Source organism: Pteronotus mesoamericanus, unplaced genomic scaffold (assembly GCF_021234165.1).
Source record: "Pteronotus mesoamericanus isolate MK-2021 breed Mesoamerican mustached bat unplaced genomic scaffold, CSHL_Meso_final scaffold_85, whole genome shotgun sequence".
Classification (NCBI taxonomy): domain Eukaryota; kingdom Metazoa; phylum Chordata; class Mammalia; order Chiroptera; family Mormoopidae; genus Pteronotus; species Pteronotus mesoamericanus.
The window spans coordinates 74632803-74651597 of NW_026555329.1; the positions used below are offsets into that span (position 1 = coordinate 74632803).

General features: G+C 48.8%; 1 protein-coding gene across 1 annotated transcript in view; it reads left to right on the plus strand.

Annotated features, from left to right (window-relative positions):
- TMEM178B (transmembrane protein 178B) overlaps positions 1-18795 on the plus strand; it is a 314500-nt gene that overhangs the window by 103687 nt on the left and 192018 nt on the right. The window contains exon 2 of the mRNA XM_054564268.1: positions 1650-1763. Coding sequence (XP_054420243.1) covers positions 1650-1763 — 114 coding nt within the window. The remainder of the gene's footprint in view (positions 1-1649; positions 1764-18795) is intronic.

Consider the following 18795-nt stretch of genomic DNA (forward strand, 5'->3'; position numbering starts at 1 on the left):
GAGGCCTTGGGACGCCGGTGGGATTCCAGATGTTGGAGACTGGATGGGAGGTCATGCTAGTCATGGGAATGGAGCATGTGGGTCTGAAGCCCGAACGTGAATTGAGGAAGTGGAGACCTGTCTGGTAGATTACTTTTCCCCAGAAATATAGAAAGTTAGGGGAGAAGGAAGGCAGGGTAGGAGGTGGTCAGGGGCATGTGAGAGACTTCAGCACGCTTGCAGGCTGAGGGGACAGAGGCAGAGGATTTTAAAAACTGAAGACAAAAGGTAAAGAGGGCAGAACATTTTCCCCCAACTTTGCTTCTGTGGACAGCATCTGCCCCGTTGGAGGAGCGTCTGCCAAAAACAGGCGGTTGGGCTGTTGTCCAGGTATGATTTACAATAAGGGATTGGTTTCATGTCTAAATTATTGCCCTCCACCAATCGCCAGGCTCCCTGCTGACAGTGAGCCGGGGTGGGGGGGGGTCAAACAATTCAATCAGGTGTCACCACTTATAAATTGAAAATCAGTGGGGTGCAAAATGGATTACCATCAAAATCCATTCAGGTGCAAAACCAAATTTTAAACCCCCTAACCTTTAAAAATCACTCTTTTCCTGGCTCTTCCTGATGCCCTGACATTGAGTTTTAATATCCCTCAGATAAGCAATTGTCGATAGACATGCCTGCAGGGACTAAAAGTGTCAAGGGAAGAACTAATCACGCCTTCCTGTGGGAATTTGCAAACAGGGTGGATTTATGAATTAATACATTGCCAATTCCATTAGCTTCTCGAAGGCAGAGATTCTCAAACTTAAATGTGCCACAGAATCACCAGGAGGGCTTATTAAACTTGAGATTGCGGTCTTGACCTCAGTGTTTCTGATTCAGTAGGTCTGGGTCAGGCCTAGAAAATTGCACTTCTAGTCAGTTCCCAGAGGATGCTGATGCTGGGGTCCCAGAACCACACTTTGAGAAACTCTGCTGTAAGAGCTAGGAATATTTTGATAACCTGACCAGCAAAGCATGCATGGAACTTATCAGTAAAGGCTCCATTGGACCAGGTGTTGTGTGTTAAGGGGCTTTAATTTTGTCCAAGAAATCTGGGAAGAGACTGATTCAAGGAGGTACAGATCGACCCGAGTGCTTTGTGTTCAGAGGTGAGGTTGGAGGGATGTGACAGAGAAAGGGGGAGACGCCCCGTCTAGCTTGGCATTCCATAAGACCGTGTGTGTTACGAGCACAAATGATGTCATGAAGGTCGAAGCCTGCTCTCTGTTGGTCTGGGGGTGCAAACTGCTAATGCCTTCTGATGCCTTGACTTGAAATGACTTGCCTTGCCTTGGCCTGACTTGCCTTGACTTCATTTTCTTAAGATTAAATGCACATGGATACTGCCTTCTTTGCAAGCTATCAGCCTGAACTGCAGCCATCCCCACCTCTGAATGATGCCAGAGATGTGTTTTTCTACCTAAATTGATGGTGTTTGATTTTAGTTTGTCTCTCCTGCTCTTTTAGAGTCAAAATTACTGCCTTGGATAAACTGTAAGCATCAACAGGCTCAATATAAATCTAGTCCCTTTCCCCAGGACAGAAAAGTGGATCCGGGAAACTGCCCCCCAAATGATCGCTGCTTCACTAACTTTTGGTTTCCTGTTTGTCTTTGCCAGGAGAAATTGAGCGGTGCACGTACATCAAATACCACTACTCCTCAGCCACCATCCCGAGGAACCTCACTTTCAACATCACAAAGACCATCCGTCAGGATGAGTGGCATGCCCTGCGTAAGTACATTTGTGTTTCTTTCTTTGACTGTGACCTTCGGAGGGGTCTGGAAGCCCATCAACAGCTTGGTCTGGATGGATGGATGCGCCTCCTTCCAAGGCCTGTGGGACAATCTCAGAACATGGTGGCAATTCCTTAAAGTGTCAATGTCTGTGGGTCAGAATTGCCTCAGTTGGTTTTGATTGCATTATAGATTTGAGGAGTTTGCTTCTAAAATTAAAACAGAAAAACAACTAGCAGTTAGACAATGATCAGTGATCTTCCTTCACTACCCTGGTAAGCATTTTAAGATTTCACCTACCTGACTGAACCAACTCCTGGGATTTGATTCTAGCACGTCTCCACGTTGCTGGGAGTATTATTGTGGCAGCCTGTTAATCCCTTGTGTCATCCTTTGTACTGGGTGAGGTCACTCCTGGCTGTGCCCTGCATCACACTGGGGATTTGCATTTGAGTGGGGTCACCAAGGGGTCGGACCTGGTCCTCTATTTACAAGTTTCTTTTTCCCTAGAATGATGAGCTTTGGGACCCTGGTTCTCATGCAATTGCTCAGCAAAGATCACAATATCTGCTTCTGTTGCTGGGGAATTGCTTTGTCAGGGATCCTCAGAGACTTAAATCGTGATGGAAGGCTGACTTAATGAGCAAACAGTTAGTTGGCTATTTTTACCCTTCTGCACTGGGGGTGGGGAGTGGGGTGGGGGGTGGTGTGGGCACCTGCTGTGCATGTCGGGAAGGCTCTCCGTCATTGCCGGCACCGTTCTTCAGGTGAACACGTCCTTACTCTTAGCAGGCTCTGTGCTGCCGTTGTTACATTTGTCATTTCTTTCCTATTCCAGCTTTTTTCACATGTCTCAAGGTTAGGATTCCATTTATGTTGATGAGTGAAGGAAGGTCTTTTATTGTTTCTTGATGAAAATGTTGGTAAACTTTGAAGAAGGCCAGAACCATTTTTCTTCACCTTATTGTTGCCTGGTTTCTTTTGCATGCCTGGGGTCTCCCAGGCATATTTCAGTTCCTGGTTTGGCTTTAATCAAACAACCATAGTTTGGGGTAGGGGGTGAGAGAGCCAAGTAGAATGAAACAAAACAGGCCAATCATTCATTGGTTTCAGGAAAAAGACTGTGGCCAGGTGTCTGGGTGATTGTTACTATGTGCCACTGCCCCAAAATGTCAGTGGGTAGAAAGGCATTACCCAAACTGTTGCCCCTACAAGCTTTATTATGACGAGAGGCACTAACCAGAACATGGGGACAGAGAGCTCCTGTTCAAAGACCATTCCTATGTGTCAGCCATTCAGCGAAGCACACCACACACTCACCCAATTCTAATGGGAGATTTGCCGTAGACAGAGAGTCTCATCATGGGGGTTATTAATTCCCTTTTTTGGAGGAAGACATGTAAGGGGCCAACTTCATAAACACCTGACCATGACTGCTTATTTCTCACACTGCATTGGTCTAGTGTGGTCAGTTATAGGAGTCTAAAAGGGATGTTCAAGATGCATGAGGCCTTGTTGAATAACCACATAAATATGAGTTTCGGGGGTCATAATGGGATCCAAGAAAGAAGAAGTTAGCTTCAATTCAAATTCGCTCATTTCAACCCAAGGTGTTGAGTTTCTTTATGCACTGAGGCCGCTTGCAGGACCTCACATCTGGAGGTGGAGGAGGGTGGTGGAGAGGAAGAGAGATACATTTGCACAGCAAATAACTACAAGACAATGTGATAATTACAATATAGTAAAACTGCTTCAAGCAGTGAAAATCACTTGTGACAGTTTTTCAGCAAGAAGAAGAATTGTTTTAGCGTCAGTTGCACTGATGCCCTTCAAGCGACACCTGGTAGAACTCTTGGCCTCTACTCAGTGGATATCTGGAATTCAAATAGGTCACTGGTCGCAGCGTCACTGAAAATAAGTTCCAAGGCACCGGCAAAGATGAAAGGAGAGAGGAGGCTGAGGCTCAGGCCTGTGGAATGTTCTTGAGCCCAGTGTCTCCAGGTCCTCTTCCCAAACCGTACTGCTGTTGGGTTGTGCAAAAATGAGCGTGCAGCTTACGCTGTGAATTGGGGTGCTCACAGATCTCTTTTTAACCATCTCAGCCACTGACACTTGCAAAAGCTTTGAGCACCTCGTGTTGGCGGAACGGAGGCTGTCCTTTGGGGTGAGATCCACCTGCTTCTTTCACCGAGAGGCCTGGGGGACTGTTGTGCAGGCAGAGACCAGTTGCCATTCCTGACATCACCGACGGCTATTTTTAGCCGGAGGGCAGGTGAGCGTCTGCCTCACCTGAAGTTGGCGCTCTGTGTCCTTGGCAATGCTGGCCTGATGGGAGAGCACGGCAAATGTCCAGCTAATTTTCAAAGGTCAGCTCTTGGTGGCATTGGGTGGGAGATGGGCACATAAGCCCCCTTGGAAATAAAGCAGAAACTATCAAAGATTAGCAAACTCCTAAGATCCAGCTTTGGAAATTTAAAAAAAAAAATCAGATTTCTTTACTTGAAAGTTCTTTATTCTTTAATATTGTCAATGGGATCAAAGAAATTCACTTGATACAAGCTTGGTTATTACTTTATCATTTGACCGTAGCATCTTACATTCTATAATTTTTCTCTGTACATAATTTTTTGCCAAAGGAATTCCTTCCTTCCTTCTTCCTTCCTTCCATCCTTCCTTCGTTCCTTCGTTCCTTCCTTCGTTCTTTCCTTCCTTTCCTTCCTTTCCTTCCTTTCCTTCCTTCTTTCTTTTTTTTTCCTGAAACAACTTCCAGTAAATATTTTGGACTTCGGTGAAACGTGCATTACATGTTTTTCATCAGGCATTTGCATGTGATCATCAGTCATTGATGGGGGGAAAATTTCCAATAGAAAAAGCACAATTTGGTTTGAAAATTATGCTGTGGTTTTGGGACAATCAGCCCCACCCATGGGAGGCTTAACTATTTGGCCATGAGCGCATTTATCTATGGTTACGTGACCACTAGTGAAATGCTCACAACTCTTAAGGGTGAAGAGAAAATAGCCACCTGGGAAAGTAAAGGCCGGACAATCAAGCCCGGGTATGCATGCGCGCGTGTGTGTGTTGGGTAGGGGGGTCCTCTGTGTATAAAGTCTGAATGCTCAGTTGTTTGGGTGACATGGACAAGGCTCTGACTTTGGCTTGGGTGGTGATTGCTGGTAACATCATGTGTCCCTAGGTGTCTTTCCACCCTGGCTGGAGCTCCCTGGGAAAAGGCAGAGCTCCGTCTGGAGTTGGGACCGCTGCCCTCTGCCCACCCAGGCCTAGCCGTCTGCCCAGGGCATCCCATTTGCCTTCCTACCTGCCTGCCGCCTCCCATTAGGCCCCATTGACCTGAGTGGCACTCGTCCAGCCTTGGGCTCTGGGTGTGCTGCACTCCTGACCCTCCTGCTACTTCCAGAGCTGGAGCAGGACAAGCGTCCCTGAGCCGGCGAGGACAGGACAGTGGCTGCAGGAGATGAGCTTGGCTAGCGCCCCTTCCTGAGTGGGTTTTGTAGTTGAGCGTTTTGACTGTGAGAGAATCAGAATCTCAGTGGTCAGGGGAAGCAGGCTGGCATGGCCGCGGCGTCCTAGGTGGTTGGTCTCCTCCCACAGACTTTTCAGGGTGAGCTTGCAGGGCTTGGGGGAACTCTGTGTCCTGTGCCACCCCAAGAACCCCTGAGGTTGTCCTAGCGGCTCGACCTTTGCTCTCCCTGCCCCTGGTGTCCCTCTGATGTGTCCTTTCAGCACAGCCAGGGGCCAGGATGCTGCCCAGTGGCAGGGTCAAGGCAGATGGGTGGGAGGGGAGCCTGGTGTCCATGATGGGGACTGCGTGGCCAGGAGTCGGAGAAGGCAGGTCGGGGTGCGGTCCCAGAAGGGCGGGCGTTTCTGCAAGGCGTGCAGTAGAGCCAACCCGGGGCTGCGCCGGGAGACCCCGGGGAGGCTGGCGGGGCACCCACTGGCAGGTGTGAGGAGGGCAGCCCTCTCTCACCACCGCTCTCCTGATCTGCTTGGCAGGGACTCTGGGCAGCTGCCACGGAGGTTTCCTCGGGTTGGAGCCCTGAGACGCTGCACTTGCAAGTCGGGCTTTCTCACGCTGCTTGGCGTTTTCAAGATGGAGGTTTCCGCTCACCGTTGATTGCCCCTGGCAGCAGGAACTGGGAGCTGGGACTCCACTTCCCTGCAATCGGATCTCCTCCATTCTCTTTCAAGAGGCTGAGAGCCAGGAAAGCTAGAGATTTTTTTAAAGCCTCCTTCTGTCAAGACTGAGTTTTCAGCTAATTAGATTGGATGGTCACATGGTGCATTTGCAGCTGGCCAGGGAGGGAGTGAGGAGGAGAGATGACCTCCTCCCCCACCTCCCTGCTCCCCTCCACATGCTCCTGAGGGCGCTCACCCCACCCCGCTGACACAGATGTACTCACACGGTGGCCCTGTGGAGCAGAGTCAGAAGAAACAAGGCAAAGAGTTAAAGAGGGATGGACAAGACAAGGGAAGGGGCCTTGGGGAGAGAAGGGAGGGAGACAGACAGACAGACAGACAGAAGTAGAGACCAAGACTTTGGGGAGGAGCAAGGACTTCATGGCCATGTGACTATGAGGGAGAAGAAATCAAAATCCAGGCCGTCTTGTCTGATGCAGACAATTGAATGACACACTTGGCTCTCTGTCCCTGAATCTCTTGACCTCTCAAAAAAGGGTCCTGTAGGTTAGCTCAGTCTTGGGGACCAGCCCCCATCCCCGGCTGTATGGTGAGGAGCTCAGTCGGTCCTGCTGCTCTGGTGTGGCTATCGGTATAGAACTCAGTTCTCTCTGCTTGGCCATGCTTTTCCTGGTCCTTCCTCACCTGGCCTCTCCCACGGCCTCTTCCATGTGCTCCCCTCTTTCCAGAGTGAGCACATGCTGCCCACCCACCCCCATCTCCTGGTGCTGCCTAAGACTCCCTCCAGCCACCCGCAGGAACTGCCCGCCCCTGAGGCCCCAGGCTGCTCCTTGCCGCTCCCCACGGGCATTATTGGCCTTCTGGCCTTGGACTTAAGTTGGCTCTTGGCCCAATGGCACTTGCCTTCTCCTTTCTTGATGGACTGGCCCGGCAGCTCCTGGACCCGCCTGCCCATCTGACCTCTGGCATTTCCTCCCACGCAGACCTCTGGCCTCCTAGCCCAAGAATTGCCTGGTTCCCTGATCCCTCCTTCCTCAGCCTTCCCTGGTTGTGACAAGGCGAATGTGGTAGACCGCAGGGCTTGGGATGAAAAGAACACCCTTACAACAGTGATAACCACCTCTTTGTTCATATCAGCTCTACCGTCCCCTGGAGGGTGGCTAGGGGTTTCCTCCTAGCAGCCTAGTCTGCATTGTTCTGGCTCCTCTGAAGGCCAGGTGACCAAGCCTGGAGGAAGGGGCCACCTACTGGTCCCGTCTTGCCTTCCGAGGGCTCTGAGATCAAGGACTCAGAATCCAAGTCTGAACTCCAGTGGACTGCCTCCAGCTATCTTTTTCTCTCTGTTTTTGGCGGATGTTATGTAAAAAAGCCTAATGAGGTAAACATCCCAGACGTTAGAAGCTGAGGTCCCCTGCAGTGCAGCCATTTTCCTTTCCTGTGGCCGCATCTGAGCCCAGCCAGTGTCTGAGTGCAGCCGGTGCGAGGCTCTCACTGTGTGCAGTCTGCTGTGAGCTGCCTCTTGCTCGCAAGACTGGCATCCATGGGGGTCAGCTAGCAGGAAACCTTCCCGGAATGGAGAAAGCTTGGTAGCACACTCAACCAATAGAGCATCGCCATATGTCAGTTGGTATATTAAAGTCTGCTTTTTTGCAAACCACTTCACATCTTTCTGTCCTGACCCAGCCCTTGCAGGGGTTGTTGGAAACCTTTCAGGAGACCCACAGCCTGCAGCCCATCGGCTGCCCCGGGCCTGTTCTCCCAGTGGTGTTTCTGCGGCAAGCCAGGCAGAGAACACGAGCCCCTTCATGTGGTATTGCGCCTCCACCTGCTTTCGCAGCAGGAACTCCTGTGACAGACACTCCTTACCTCTGTCACAGCTTACCTGTGCTCTGTCCCATCCCCTCAGGGGTCTGTAAGGCTGACGACCTTACTAATCTGATGCTTAGTAGCTCGTTTGAGCTAAGGTGTTAATGTCTTCTTGGATTACCTTCTCTGATAGTGTCTTTATCTTTCAGAGGCCCTAACCCAAAGGAATGACAGGGAGGTGATGAAAGGTTGTGTGCAGATACTTGAAACTATAACACGTGCCCGCTGCCCACCCCACCTACTTAGATGGCTGGCCTGGCAAGGGGTCCGTGACAGGAGTGAAGGGGTCTTAGGAGTAGGGACAGCGGGAAGCCTGGAGTAGAGGTGGGGTAGAGTTGGGTACAGCCTTTCTGGTCACGACATTCATGCACTGAAACAAGCTGAGAAGCAGCTTGCGGGTATAATTGCAGTCTTCAAGCCACAATTCATCGGAGTGTGTGGGTCCAATTCTGTGCTGGGAATGAGTTAGAAGTGGGGCCCAGAGGCACTCTCTCAGCTTCCGCAGATTGGAAATTGTTTTCTTTCCACTGAGCGTACAGATAGGGTCCCCACAAAGGAGAACCAGGCCTTGCCCTCCTGGCACCCTTCACCCATTTGTTCATTCACTCATTCAATATTCATGGGCTGTCTATTCTGGGAGGAGCCCCATGGCAGGTGCTGGAGGGGATATTAAAAGGTATTCTGCTTTCCAAAATGGTTGATGTATTTCCAGGTGCCAACCAGGCAAGGGACCAAACTGCTTCTTGCTCAGTGTTTATTGACCACCCAGAGAGTGCAGGCTAATGCTGCTGATGTGCACATATCACAGGTTCCAACCTCTGTGCTTGAATCTGCAAGCAGCATTGCAGGGGAAACGAAAGCAAAATCCAAGACAAAGCTGCCGTATCACAGAGGCATGGCCTGTTTTTTTACAGCAAGGAAGTGTGGATGGTCTGGGATCTGCCTCTTCTTGTTCCTCTAGGGGGATCTGTCCCAGCTCCAGGTGCTGAATATGGCAGGTGATCCACCTTTCTGATAGGTAAGACAGTCAGAGCTCAGTGTCCAGGCAAGCCGCAGCGATGACGGGGTGGAGCCAGGCCAGAAGCTGAGTGTTCCATCGGGCAGGGACAGCTCAGCAATAGGGAATCTGGGTTGGATGAGACACGGATGTCTGGGCAGCAGGCACTTTTCATTAAGGCAGTGGCTCAGCAGGTGTGACCACAGCAGGTGTTCCTTGGGGGCTTTAGGAGTGCAGGATTCAGTAGAGAGGAGGTGTGGCCAAAGGAAGGCAGGTCCCAGTCCTCCAAGAAATCTGGAGTATTAGGGAGTTAGAATAAGAAACAGGGAGCAGTGGCTATGAGAGGAACCCTGTTAGAACTGGGGTAGAGGGGTCAGGGTATTGTGGCCGGAACAAGATGGGAGATCTTTTAAGTCGGTCTGTCAGTCGGTAGCTCTGTAAAGGCAGCGGTTTAAAATTGTGATCAGGAGTGGTCCCGGGCTGTAGCGGGGAGGCAGCTCTGAGGACACTGGTGGGGCCATGTGGGAGGCAGGGCAGAGGCATTTGGGAATCAGAACGACCTAACAGAAATAGTCATCAGCTCTGCATTCTGTTGTAAAGCTCCCGTCAGAACCTAGACCAGTGTTTCTCAAAGTGGCCCAGGAACCAGCAGCACCGGCAGCATCTGGGAACTTGTCAGAAATGCAACTGCTCGGGCACAGCCCAGACCTACTGAGTCAGAACCTCTTCAGATGCAGCCCAGAATCTGTGTGATTGTTAACACACCCAAGTTTGAGAACTCTTGGTGGTCAGAGAAGGCTCAGAGGAGGCGGGAACGCAGGCGGGCTTTTGATGGGAGCCAGTGGGGGGGATGTTACCACATTTAGCACAGCCTCTCACACCGAAGTAGGACTTCACAGTTATTTGTGTCACTTGTCTGTTTCTATTTGGTTATAGTGATAATTTACTTTCCTTCCGCATTTCTTTTTGTTAACTGGGTACAACAGCATGGAAGAGGAAAGACATATATTTTTTTTCTTTTTTCTTTTTTTGGCATTCTGTGTGTTATCTATGATCATCCCACTAAACCCTCCAAATATCGAGCCTCAAATCTCTGTCTCATGCCTTCAGTGCCCCCATTCATTCAGAATGGCCTTGGGCTCCATGAAGCCAGGGGACACTGGGTTGAGTTCTGGCTCTGTCACTCTCTAGGTATATGATCCTGGGCAAACTAAGTGTTTTGAACCCAGTATACTCATCAGTACAATGGAAGTAACATAATACCTGTCTTGAGAGTTATTATAAAATTTAAATGAAATAAAATGATTCATGCTAAATCAGTTGGTAACTCTGTACAGGCTGATACCAAGTAGTATTAGGTGCTATCATTATTGGAACACAGAGCTGAGCCAGAAACCGAGCACCCTCCCCCTGCGCCCCCCACCCCCAACCCCGGACCCGGAGGACAGGCTCAGAAATGACATTCACGAACTCAGGCGCTTTTTTATTCCACTCTGCGCAGCCTGTGAGGGTGGGCTGTAGGTGTTGGTGGGTCTGTTGTGGGTTTGCTGTCCACACAAGTGTGTGTGTGTGTGAGACGGGAACTTCCATCAGGTGTGGACGTGTGGGAGTGGGAAGTGGCTGAGAGTATTATTTGCTGAATGGCAACAGCATGGTACTTTGTGAAAGGAGTTTTGGAGCAGAAAATCATCAGTGTTTGGGATCCTCGGTGGGATCGCAGCCTCAGAAGCAGCCCTCTAATTTATCAGTTGTGTCCAGTAAGACTGCAGTTTAGACAATGAGATGAGCTGTAAAAGAAGATTTGCACACTAAGAGTCTAAAAAGTAACAATTTCAGAGCTTGGAACATAAACACACTCTGAGTACATTTGTATTGAAATTGCTGAGGGGAGTACAGAAACGACTCCCTCCTAAGTGTGGCAGCCCAGCCCTGTCATCCAGGAAGGCTGCAATTTCCAAAATGTCCTAGGATCAGATCCTCTCCTGTTCCCAGAATGAAAATGGAGATCCCAAAAGGGGATCCTGCGGGAGTGCCAGAGGTATGGGGAAAGGAGGGCCCGGGAACAGGACGGGAGAATCTCTTCAGGGCAAGGGGGAGGCTGTGGAGGTGCCATCTCCGCTCTGGGGGAAGGAGCACTCTGCTTGTCACCTCAGGGCCCATGGGGGCGGGGCCCGGGGTGGTGCTGGCTGTGGTCATGGATTCTGCCATTCTGCGTTACTGGCTAAGAAGGACCAAGAATAGCAGGGAAGTAGGTTGGCTTTGGCGCCTGTGAGCCGTCTGATGGGAGCGAGGGGGCTGCAGCTCTGCCTGGCCTGAGTGCCCAGGACCTGTTCCATGGTTGTGACCATGGCGAAAAGATGGACCTTAAGCCCTAACAAGGGAGGGGCCCTAGGGAAGCAAGGAGGACCCGAAGTGCCAAGTCTATGGAGTGGGCGGAAGGCATGAACCAGACCTGAGGGGAAGGGACGGCGAGTGAGTACGGGCTCCTGGAGAGGCCACAGAGCACCGCGAGGCCATCGGCTCTGCCATGGCTCAGGCCACGACGGCCGGCAGTGTGGGCTGCAGAGAGGAATCCCAGGTTTCTCTGTCCCTGCATGAGTTGATCAGGTTTCAGGACATCCCCCTAGCCACTGTGTCCGTGGTGGAGTTGCCAGGCTGAGTACCTGGGGCACAAAAGTAAGGGCCGCTTGAGATGGTTCTGGGAGCTGACGTCCTGCCTTACAGAGGCTTCGGGTGTGATGTTCGTTGCCATCTGCACCTTCCTTATCTTTCCTTGCGAGCTGACCTTGGCTTGAGCTTGGAGGTCATCGTGGGCCAAGAGGCATGCATGGTGCTTGGGTCATAAAGGGTCTTCCATGGAATTAAGCCTTGCCCATGCAGAACTGGAATTGTGTGTGTGTGTGTGTGTGTGTGTGTGTGTGAGAGAGAGAGAGAGAGAGAGAGAGAGAGAGAGAGAGAAGCAGAGCCAAGCCTTGGCCAGTAATAGTGTTGTCTTTATATGAATCTAAGGAGCTTCTCATGGAAGATTGGTATAGAATACAGTGCAAACATTCTCAGATTCTTTAAAATTCAACATTTCAACCAGCTCCATCCAATAGATCTTTCTGTAGTTAAGAAATGATGTATAAACCTGCATTTCCCAACATGAGAGCCATGAGCTACATAGAACTGTTGAGCTCCTAAAATGTGACTAGTGCACCCAATGAATTAAATGTCTAATTTAAATTTAAATCCTTCCACGTGGCCAGTGGCTACCATATTGGAAAGAGCACTTCCAAATAAACACTCCTCAACCTTTTTTAAAATAGTTTCTATTTCCAAATCACAAACTGTCGATTATGAACATTTATACAGTTTCCTAATGGAGCGCAACTGGCTGGGCTCATCCCCCCACACTGGTTACTTCGTGGATGTGGGCAGCAGTGTGACCTTGACCTGTGGCTCCCTGTGCCTCAGCAGTCCTTGTAGGGGCTGGCCCCTGGTGGCTGACACCCCTCCCAGAAGGGGGGACCTCACGTCCTTCCATGAGGGGAGCCTGGGCAGTGCGCCAGGGTCCACCATACAGGCATTTGACTGAAGTGACCCTTGGAGGCTGCCAGTGAGTGACTGAAACTCAGAGATGGAGCCACTCACCGAAAGCTACAGCCAATGAGGACAGGGGCTTCTGCGACAGCAAAATTCATGCTCTCTCCTCACTCCAGAGAGCCCCACCCATACCTTATGAGGTAATCCTATTCACTTTCATCTCTCCCCTCTCTGCCTGTTTTCTCAAATACACTATTTTTTCATTATCCCAAAGGATGGCCCTGCTTCATTCTCCCCCCTCCCCTCCCCACCATCAGCTCCTCACCCTCCATCCCATTATCAAAATGAAGTAAAGATTCCCCGCCTGCCCTACTCCGGGAGCAACGGGGCTCGCCCACCCATCCATCCAAGAGCCTTACTGTTCAAACAAGATGAAAGAAGGCTATTTATTTTCCACTTCTCTGTTTTTCTTCTTCATTTAATTACTGGTATCACAACAAGATTTTTTTTTCTATTTCTTCTCGTTGCAAATGTATAGTATTTTGTCCACATTATGAGTTAAATAGGCTTTTGTGGACTAGCCTGGAAACCCAATCACCATTTACAACAGACACGACTTCTCTGCAAATGGGTTCTGAATTCTAAATAACTGACTTACAAATGAGGTTTCAGAATGGAGCTCATTTCAAAGCTGGAGACTGTCTTTCAACTTCATAGGTCGGTGTGCCTCTGAATGGTCTCGCCGCATCCCCTCTTCCTACATCTGTCGGTCTTTGGCTGGACCCCCCGAAATCAGACACCCTCAGCGGGGTGAAAGCCCCTGTCCCTTGTTCTCAGCCCCTTGCCAGCTGCTGATACAGAATTAATTAATGCCCCATGAGGTGACCTGTGTAGGCTTATCTGAAATCCAAAACCCAGCCAAGAGGCTTCCAGCATCCTTGGTGTGACTTGTCATTCTGTCTCAGGCCCCACCTCTCAGTTCACGTTGGCAAAAGGAGACTAATTATGTAACAGTTCCCTGAGGTTCTCAGCTTGGGCACTGGGCACTAAATTAGAAATGAGCAGTCAGAGGGTGTGTGTGTGTGTGTGTGTGTGTGTGAGACCTTCTGAGGCTGAGAGGCTACTAAACATGGGTGTGGGGTGACACCACATGGGACCTACATCAGCATTCATATTCCACCCCCCACCCCACCACCTCACTCCTGGAGCTTCTAGATGCTGCACAGTTGCCAGGGAAACAGGGAAAAAGAATTGTACGAAAGCTACCTCCTCCCCAAGCTCCTGGGCACATCCTCCTGGGGGTGGGGGTGGAGGAGAAGGAAGGACAGGTCCCTTCAGGCAGCAAGTGGGGGAGCAGTAGCACACTGAGCCTGCACCCCGCCCCGCCCCACCCCTCCCACCCCAGGCTGGCTTTGTCTGAGTGGCACATGGGCATCACAAGCATTACGTTCTGCGGCCCTTCCCCCACCCCATGTTGCCATCAGGGCCTACCTACCCCAAAGCATCTTTTCATTTCCTGGAAGTAAAAATGCCTTCTCCACATGTCCGCTCTTGAAAAGAACAGGGGCCCCTGGTTTCTGGTTAAGGTTTGAAATCGAGTTGTTTAGCTTGGCAGAGCGACGGAAATGTGCAATTAAAAAAATCACTAACTTGGCCCCATTTCCTCATTAAATTGAAAAAGAGGGGCTGGGATCCTGGTTTTCAGTTCGCTGCCATTCTGGTTAACAAGGAGCTGTCTGTGGCCACTCTTGGAATGACCTGGCAGGATCTTCCTTCCCGGTGTTTCTTGAGGGCCTGTGGTGAGCACAGCATCTGAACTAGGCAACAAAAGAGAGACCTTCAGGGGGCCTGCAGTCTGCTAGAGGACACGGAGCAGTGGCACCCGCTCACAGCTACAGGGGCCAGCGCTAAAGGACACATGCAAACAGCGTGTTACCAGCAGCGTCCCGAGGAGGAAAGACTGTCTCAACCCAGGATAATGGGGCAGGAATGGTGCCGTGTGAAATGGGCCTAAAATACTTCATTTATTAAATTTACTGAGTTCCTACCCTTTACCAGGAACTGTTCTTCAGACTAAAGAAGGAGACAGCCATTCTTGACCTCATGGAGTTTGCATTTGCATGTGATAATAATGACCACTTACTGAATGCTGAACATGGGCCTCTGGCTGTGCTCTATCCCTGGGGTACATTATTTCACTTACACCTTCACTGTTCTAAGAGGAGCATATTATTATTGTTTCTCTCTTACCAATGAGGAGGCTGAGGCTTACAGAGGTTAAATACCTCTTGGCAGTGGAAGTCACCAGTCAACCACGGATGGATGGGTAGAGATGGGTGGAGGCTGAACTCTGAGGGGCCGTCTGTGATGTTCCAGGCCTGAGCTCCGTGGCCTGGCCTAGCTGCTCAGCCGTGTGGATATATGGGACTCAGTGAAATCTGGAGGTGAGGCCACCTGCTAAGTGGGTTTGCATGTGCCGGTCTTTGGGAGAGGACTGAGATTCTGAAGTGAGGGGACAAGGCTGCAGGAGCTAGTTTCTATGCACTTGCTAGAGGAACACGGTGGCTGTCTTTGTCCCTGAGAACAATCTGCACGAACTGCGGCCACAGAATAGGGGAAAGCACACTTCCTTGAAGCATAGGAAGGACTTGCTATTATTTTGTTGGGCATACATTTTTCTTTCCGTCCATAGAAATATGGTGTATTCATTACATTCAGAAGCCAGTTCAATTCAGCATCTGATGAATGCCTAAATCACACATCTCCTTAGCCTTCAAGTCTCAAGGCTAACAGCTATTTTCATCCTATTATTAAACAAGACCACTTTGATCATGGCCATTAATTTATGAAAATTAGGTTTCAAGCATATGTTATATTTACTTATTTCTTTTTAAATTTTTATGTATTGATTTTAGAGATGGCGGGGAGGAGAGAGAAACATTGATTTGTTGTTCCACCTAATATATGTATTTTTTGGTTGATTCTTGTATGTGCCTTCACCAGGGATTGAAACTACAACTTTGAGGTATCAGGACCATGCTCTAACCAACTGAGCCACTCAGCCAGGGCATGGTATATTTCTTTAAATAAATGTTAATATACTAAGCTCTTCAAAAAAGTTTTTGAGAATAGAATTGTCCATTGCAACACGATTCACAAACTCATTATTACTGAGGAACTCAGATTTAAGAAGATAGTAAATTTTCTTCTCTCTTTTAATTTTTAAACTGGATTCTTGCCTGGGGATCATGACGGAGCGGGAGAGAGTAGCTCTCTTGCTTACCCTCAGAAGAGGGGTTCTTCTGCCTTCCTGGATGGGAGCTGTGAATAATTCAACAGGATCCTGGGCTCCTCTTTCCTTTCTTGAGGTTGTGCTTATTAAGATTGCATGGCCAAAAGACAGCGGGGAGGAAATGGCTGGCACTGTCTGCACAGGCTGTCAGAAGCTCCCATGGGCCCCTAACAACCTCAGCTCTCGCTCTGGGGACCCTGGGCTGCCATCAGCTGGTGATGACCAGCGGGCGAATGCAGTGTGTCCCTGACATGTGCTGGTTTTCCTCCATTCCCTCGCAGCCTTGCTGGCAGTGCCTGGAAGTGGAATGCTGTCTCAGTGCTCACTATTGATCAACTTCGTCATCATCGGCGGCCCGATCATTAAGTATTTATAGTTTACTGTGCACAGGGGAAGCGCTGAGCAGACCGGGCACCCTTTTAGAAGCTTTCCAAGACTGTCTAATTCATCTCCTTCAGTGACTGGAATCTCCAGAGAAAGCATCTAAACTTAAGAGTCAATTGATTATAGCCAGTATTATGGGTTTGTTTGTTTTTTTTTTAGAGAGGAGGATTTGATTACACTACTGCAGATTTTTAAAAATAAATTATGAAAACTGTTATGGTTCTTTGGAAACATTTTTCAATGGGTCACGGTATAAAGTTTCTAGGATCAGGTAGGATTCAACATGGAAGCTGGACGTGGTGGTAGCCAAATGAGACTTCAAGTCCCATAGACTCAGGCATGCTTAATTTAGAGCTGTCAGAGAGGTTGAAACCTAACGTTAAATCGGGGTAATCTTGAAAGCAGGGAGGAAATCTGAGGCAGACATGTCACCAAGTGCTGTTCTACACAGCAAGCATTTGCCTGACATCTGAACCCTTTAAGTCTCTAGTGTAATCCGTTCTGTCTAAATGCCCAGCACATCTCAGTTCCTTTTTCTTCCTCATTAGATTAATGTTTTCCCCTCCTCCTATTTTATCATGTTTTATCAGCTTATTTCATTTCTTTTGATTACCTAAATAAAACATTATTATAGAAAAATTTGACAGAAAAGTATAAAAGAACAGAAAAGCATCATCTAGAATTCCAACACCAGGAGTTAAATTACTGTTGTGGCTTATGTCCTTTCGAATTTCTTTCCATGGTATGAATCTTGCTTTGTAAGTAATCCTGTATCCCAAATTTTAATTATAATCATAAGCATTTCCCTGGTCATCAAAACTTTCATAATCATAATTTTAATGGTATCATGATATTCTACCACATAGATATATAAAATTAACTTAATGTTTTCTCTAAAGTTAAACATTTAAATTGTGCTATTTTGGGGCTGTTATGATAATATTGTGATGATAAGCCTTGTACATAAATCTTTGACCATAGTTTTGATCATTTGTTTCAGATAAATTCCTAGAACAGGGATCATTGGCTCAATAGACATTTTGTTTTTGTTTGTTTTTTGATTCTTTTAAAAAAATATTTACTTTTAAAGAGGAGAAGGGAGCAAGAAAGAGAGGGAGAGAAACCTCAATGGCTGTCTCTGGTACACCCCCTACTGGGGACCTGGCCTGCAACCCAGGCATGTGCCCTGACTGGGAATCAAACCAGCAACCCTTTGCTTCGCAGTCCGGAGCTCAATCCACTGAGCTACACCAGCCAGGGCTGTTTTTTGATTCTTGATATATAATGCCAAATTGCTCTCCAGAAAAGTTAAGCCAGTTTAGTCTTACCTAATTCTACCTACATTGAAAATTCTTTGTTTACTCAAGTAGGAGAAAGGTTGAATTTGAAGAAATGGTTATTATCCATTATATTTCTCCTTTTTCAAGTTCTCTCATTTGCTTTGCCTTTACTTTCCATTTACCTTATTTTTTTCTCACTGCATACTAGTTAATGCATCTTCAGAATGTGTGCCTCTTGGCCAATTCCCCGCAAGTTGTCTCCCTTCCCCATCCCCCCGTGTAATCCTTTGCTGCCTCCTCTATGTTTTCTTCTTAGGGCTACAGAGGTTGACAACTCTTGGACTAGAGGCACCGAGCCCTAACTGGTGTTCAGAAAAATGACACTCAGAAGCTAATTAAATGGATGCAGGAACATTTGGGATTTTATGGCTCTTGGGGTGGTTAACACTGTTCTTTGGGAACCTCCAAGAGGAATGAGACATTGTCTTGTTTGCATCTGAGTCTGCAGCGCCTGGGACAGGGCTGGTGCCTGTGGGCAGGGCATGGTGCTCGCTACACAGTATCTGCTGAGTGAACAGACAAAGCCTCTTCTAGGTGCCAGATTCTTTTCAGGGATTGACTCCCCTGACCCACAGCTCTATCCCTGAGCTCATAAAAAGAACAAAAGGGCTGCCAAGAAAATTTGAAATTAATTTGCATTTTGCAATTTGTACAAAAATGTAATTAGATTCCTTCTCCAGAGGTAATCCATTAATGTAATCAATGATTGTAGTGACTCAGTGTGTATAACCTTAAAAAATTGCTGATGCCTCGTAAAAATAAACACTGGCTTAGTAAAAGGTTTCTGCACACAGTATCAGGCATCTGTCTGTTTTGTTTTTGTAGGAGACACGGCACCTCCTCTGCAGCACCCCCATTTAGAGGTAGAAGGCAGACCTGCTCCCTGGAGGCCGGAGGGGCCCCTCAGTGACGGCGTCTGCAGGCGGAGAGGTGGCGCGCTTGGTGGGAGGCCAGGAGTGGCCTGGCTCTCCCCACCAGGCGGCCCTCCCACTGCCGGAGGTCCTCCCACTCCCGGCTGGCCTGGCCGGTGTGTCAGATAACCAGCCATGCCGTCTAGTCAGCATTGCTTCTCCCATACAACTTAACTCTTAGTTGAAAAAAAAAGTGTAGGTATGAATTAAGTACTAAGGAGCTCATGTAAACTTAGGGAATCAACTTCCTCCTTCCGCCTCCTGTAACTTCCATTCTTTTTTCTCCTGCCAGAAAGCTCAGAGATGTACACGGGTCTCCAGCCACCCTGCCTGTAACAGCAGACACGCCCATGCCCATCAGGGGACCTGCTTGGAGGCCCTTAGGGGTCCCCTGGTCAGACCCCCCTCTGGGGAGCAAGAGGCTGGTAATGGAGACACCACGGCCTGGTTGGAAAGCTCGACGAGCTATCTGAGCACAGCTGTGAGCTGCCCTCTCTCATAACCAGGGGGAATAGATGATGTCAGTTCCATTAGTTGCAAAGTTCTGTAAGTCGGAG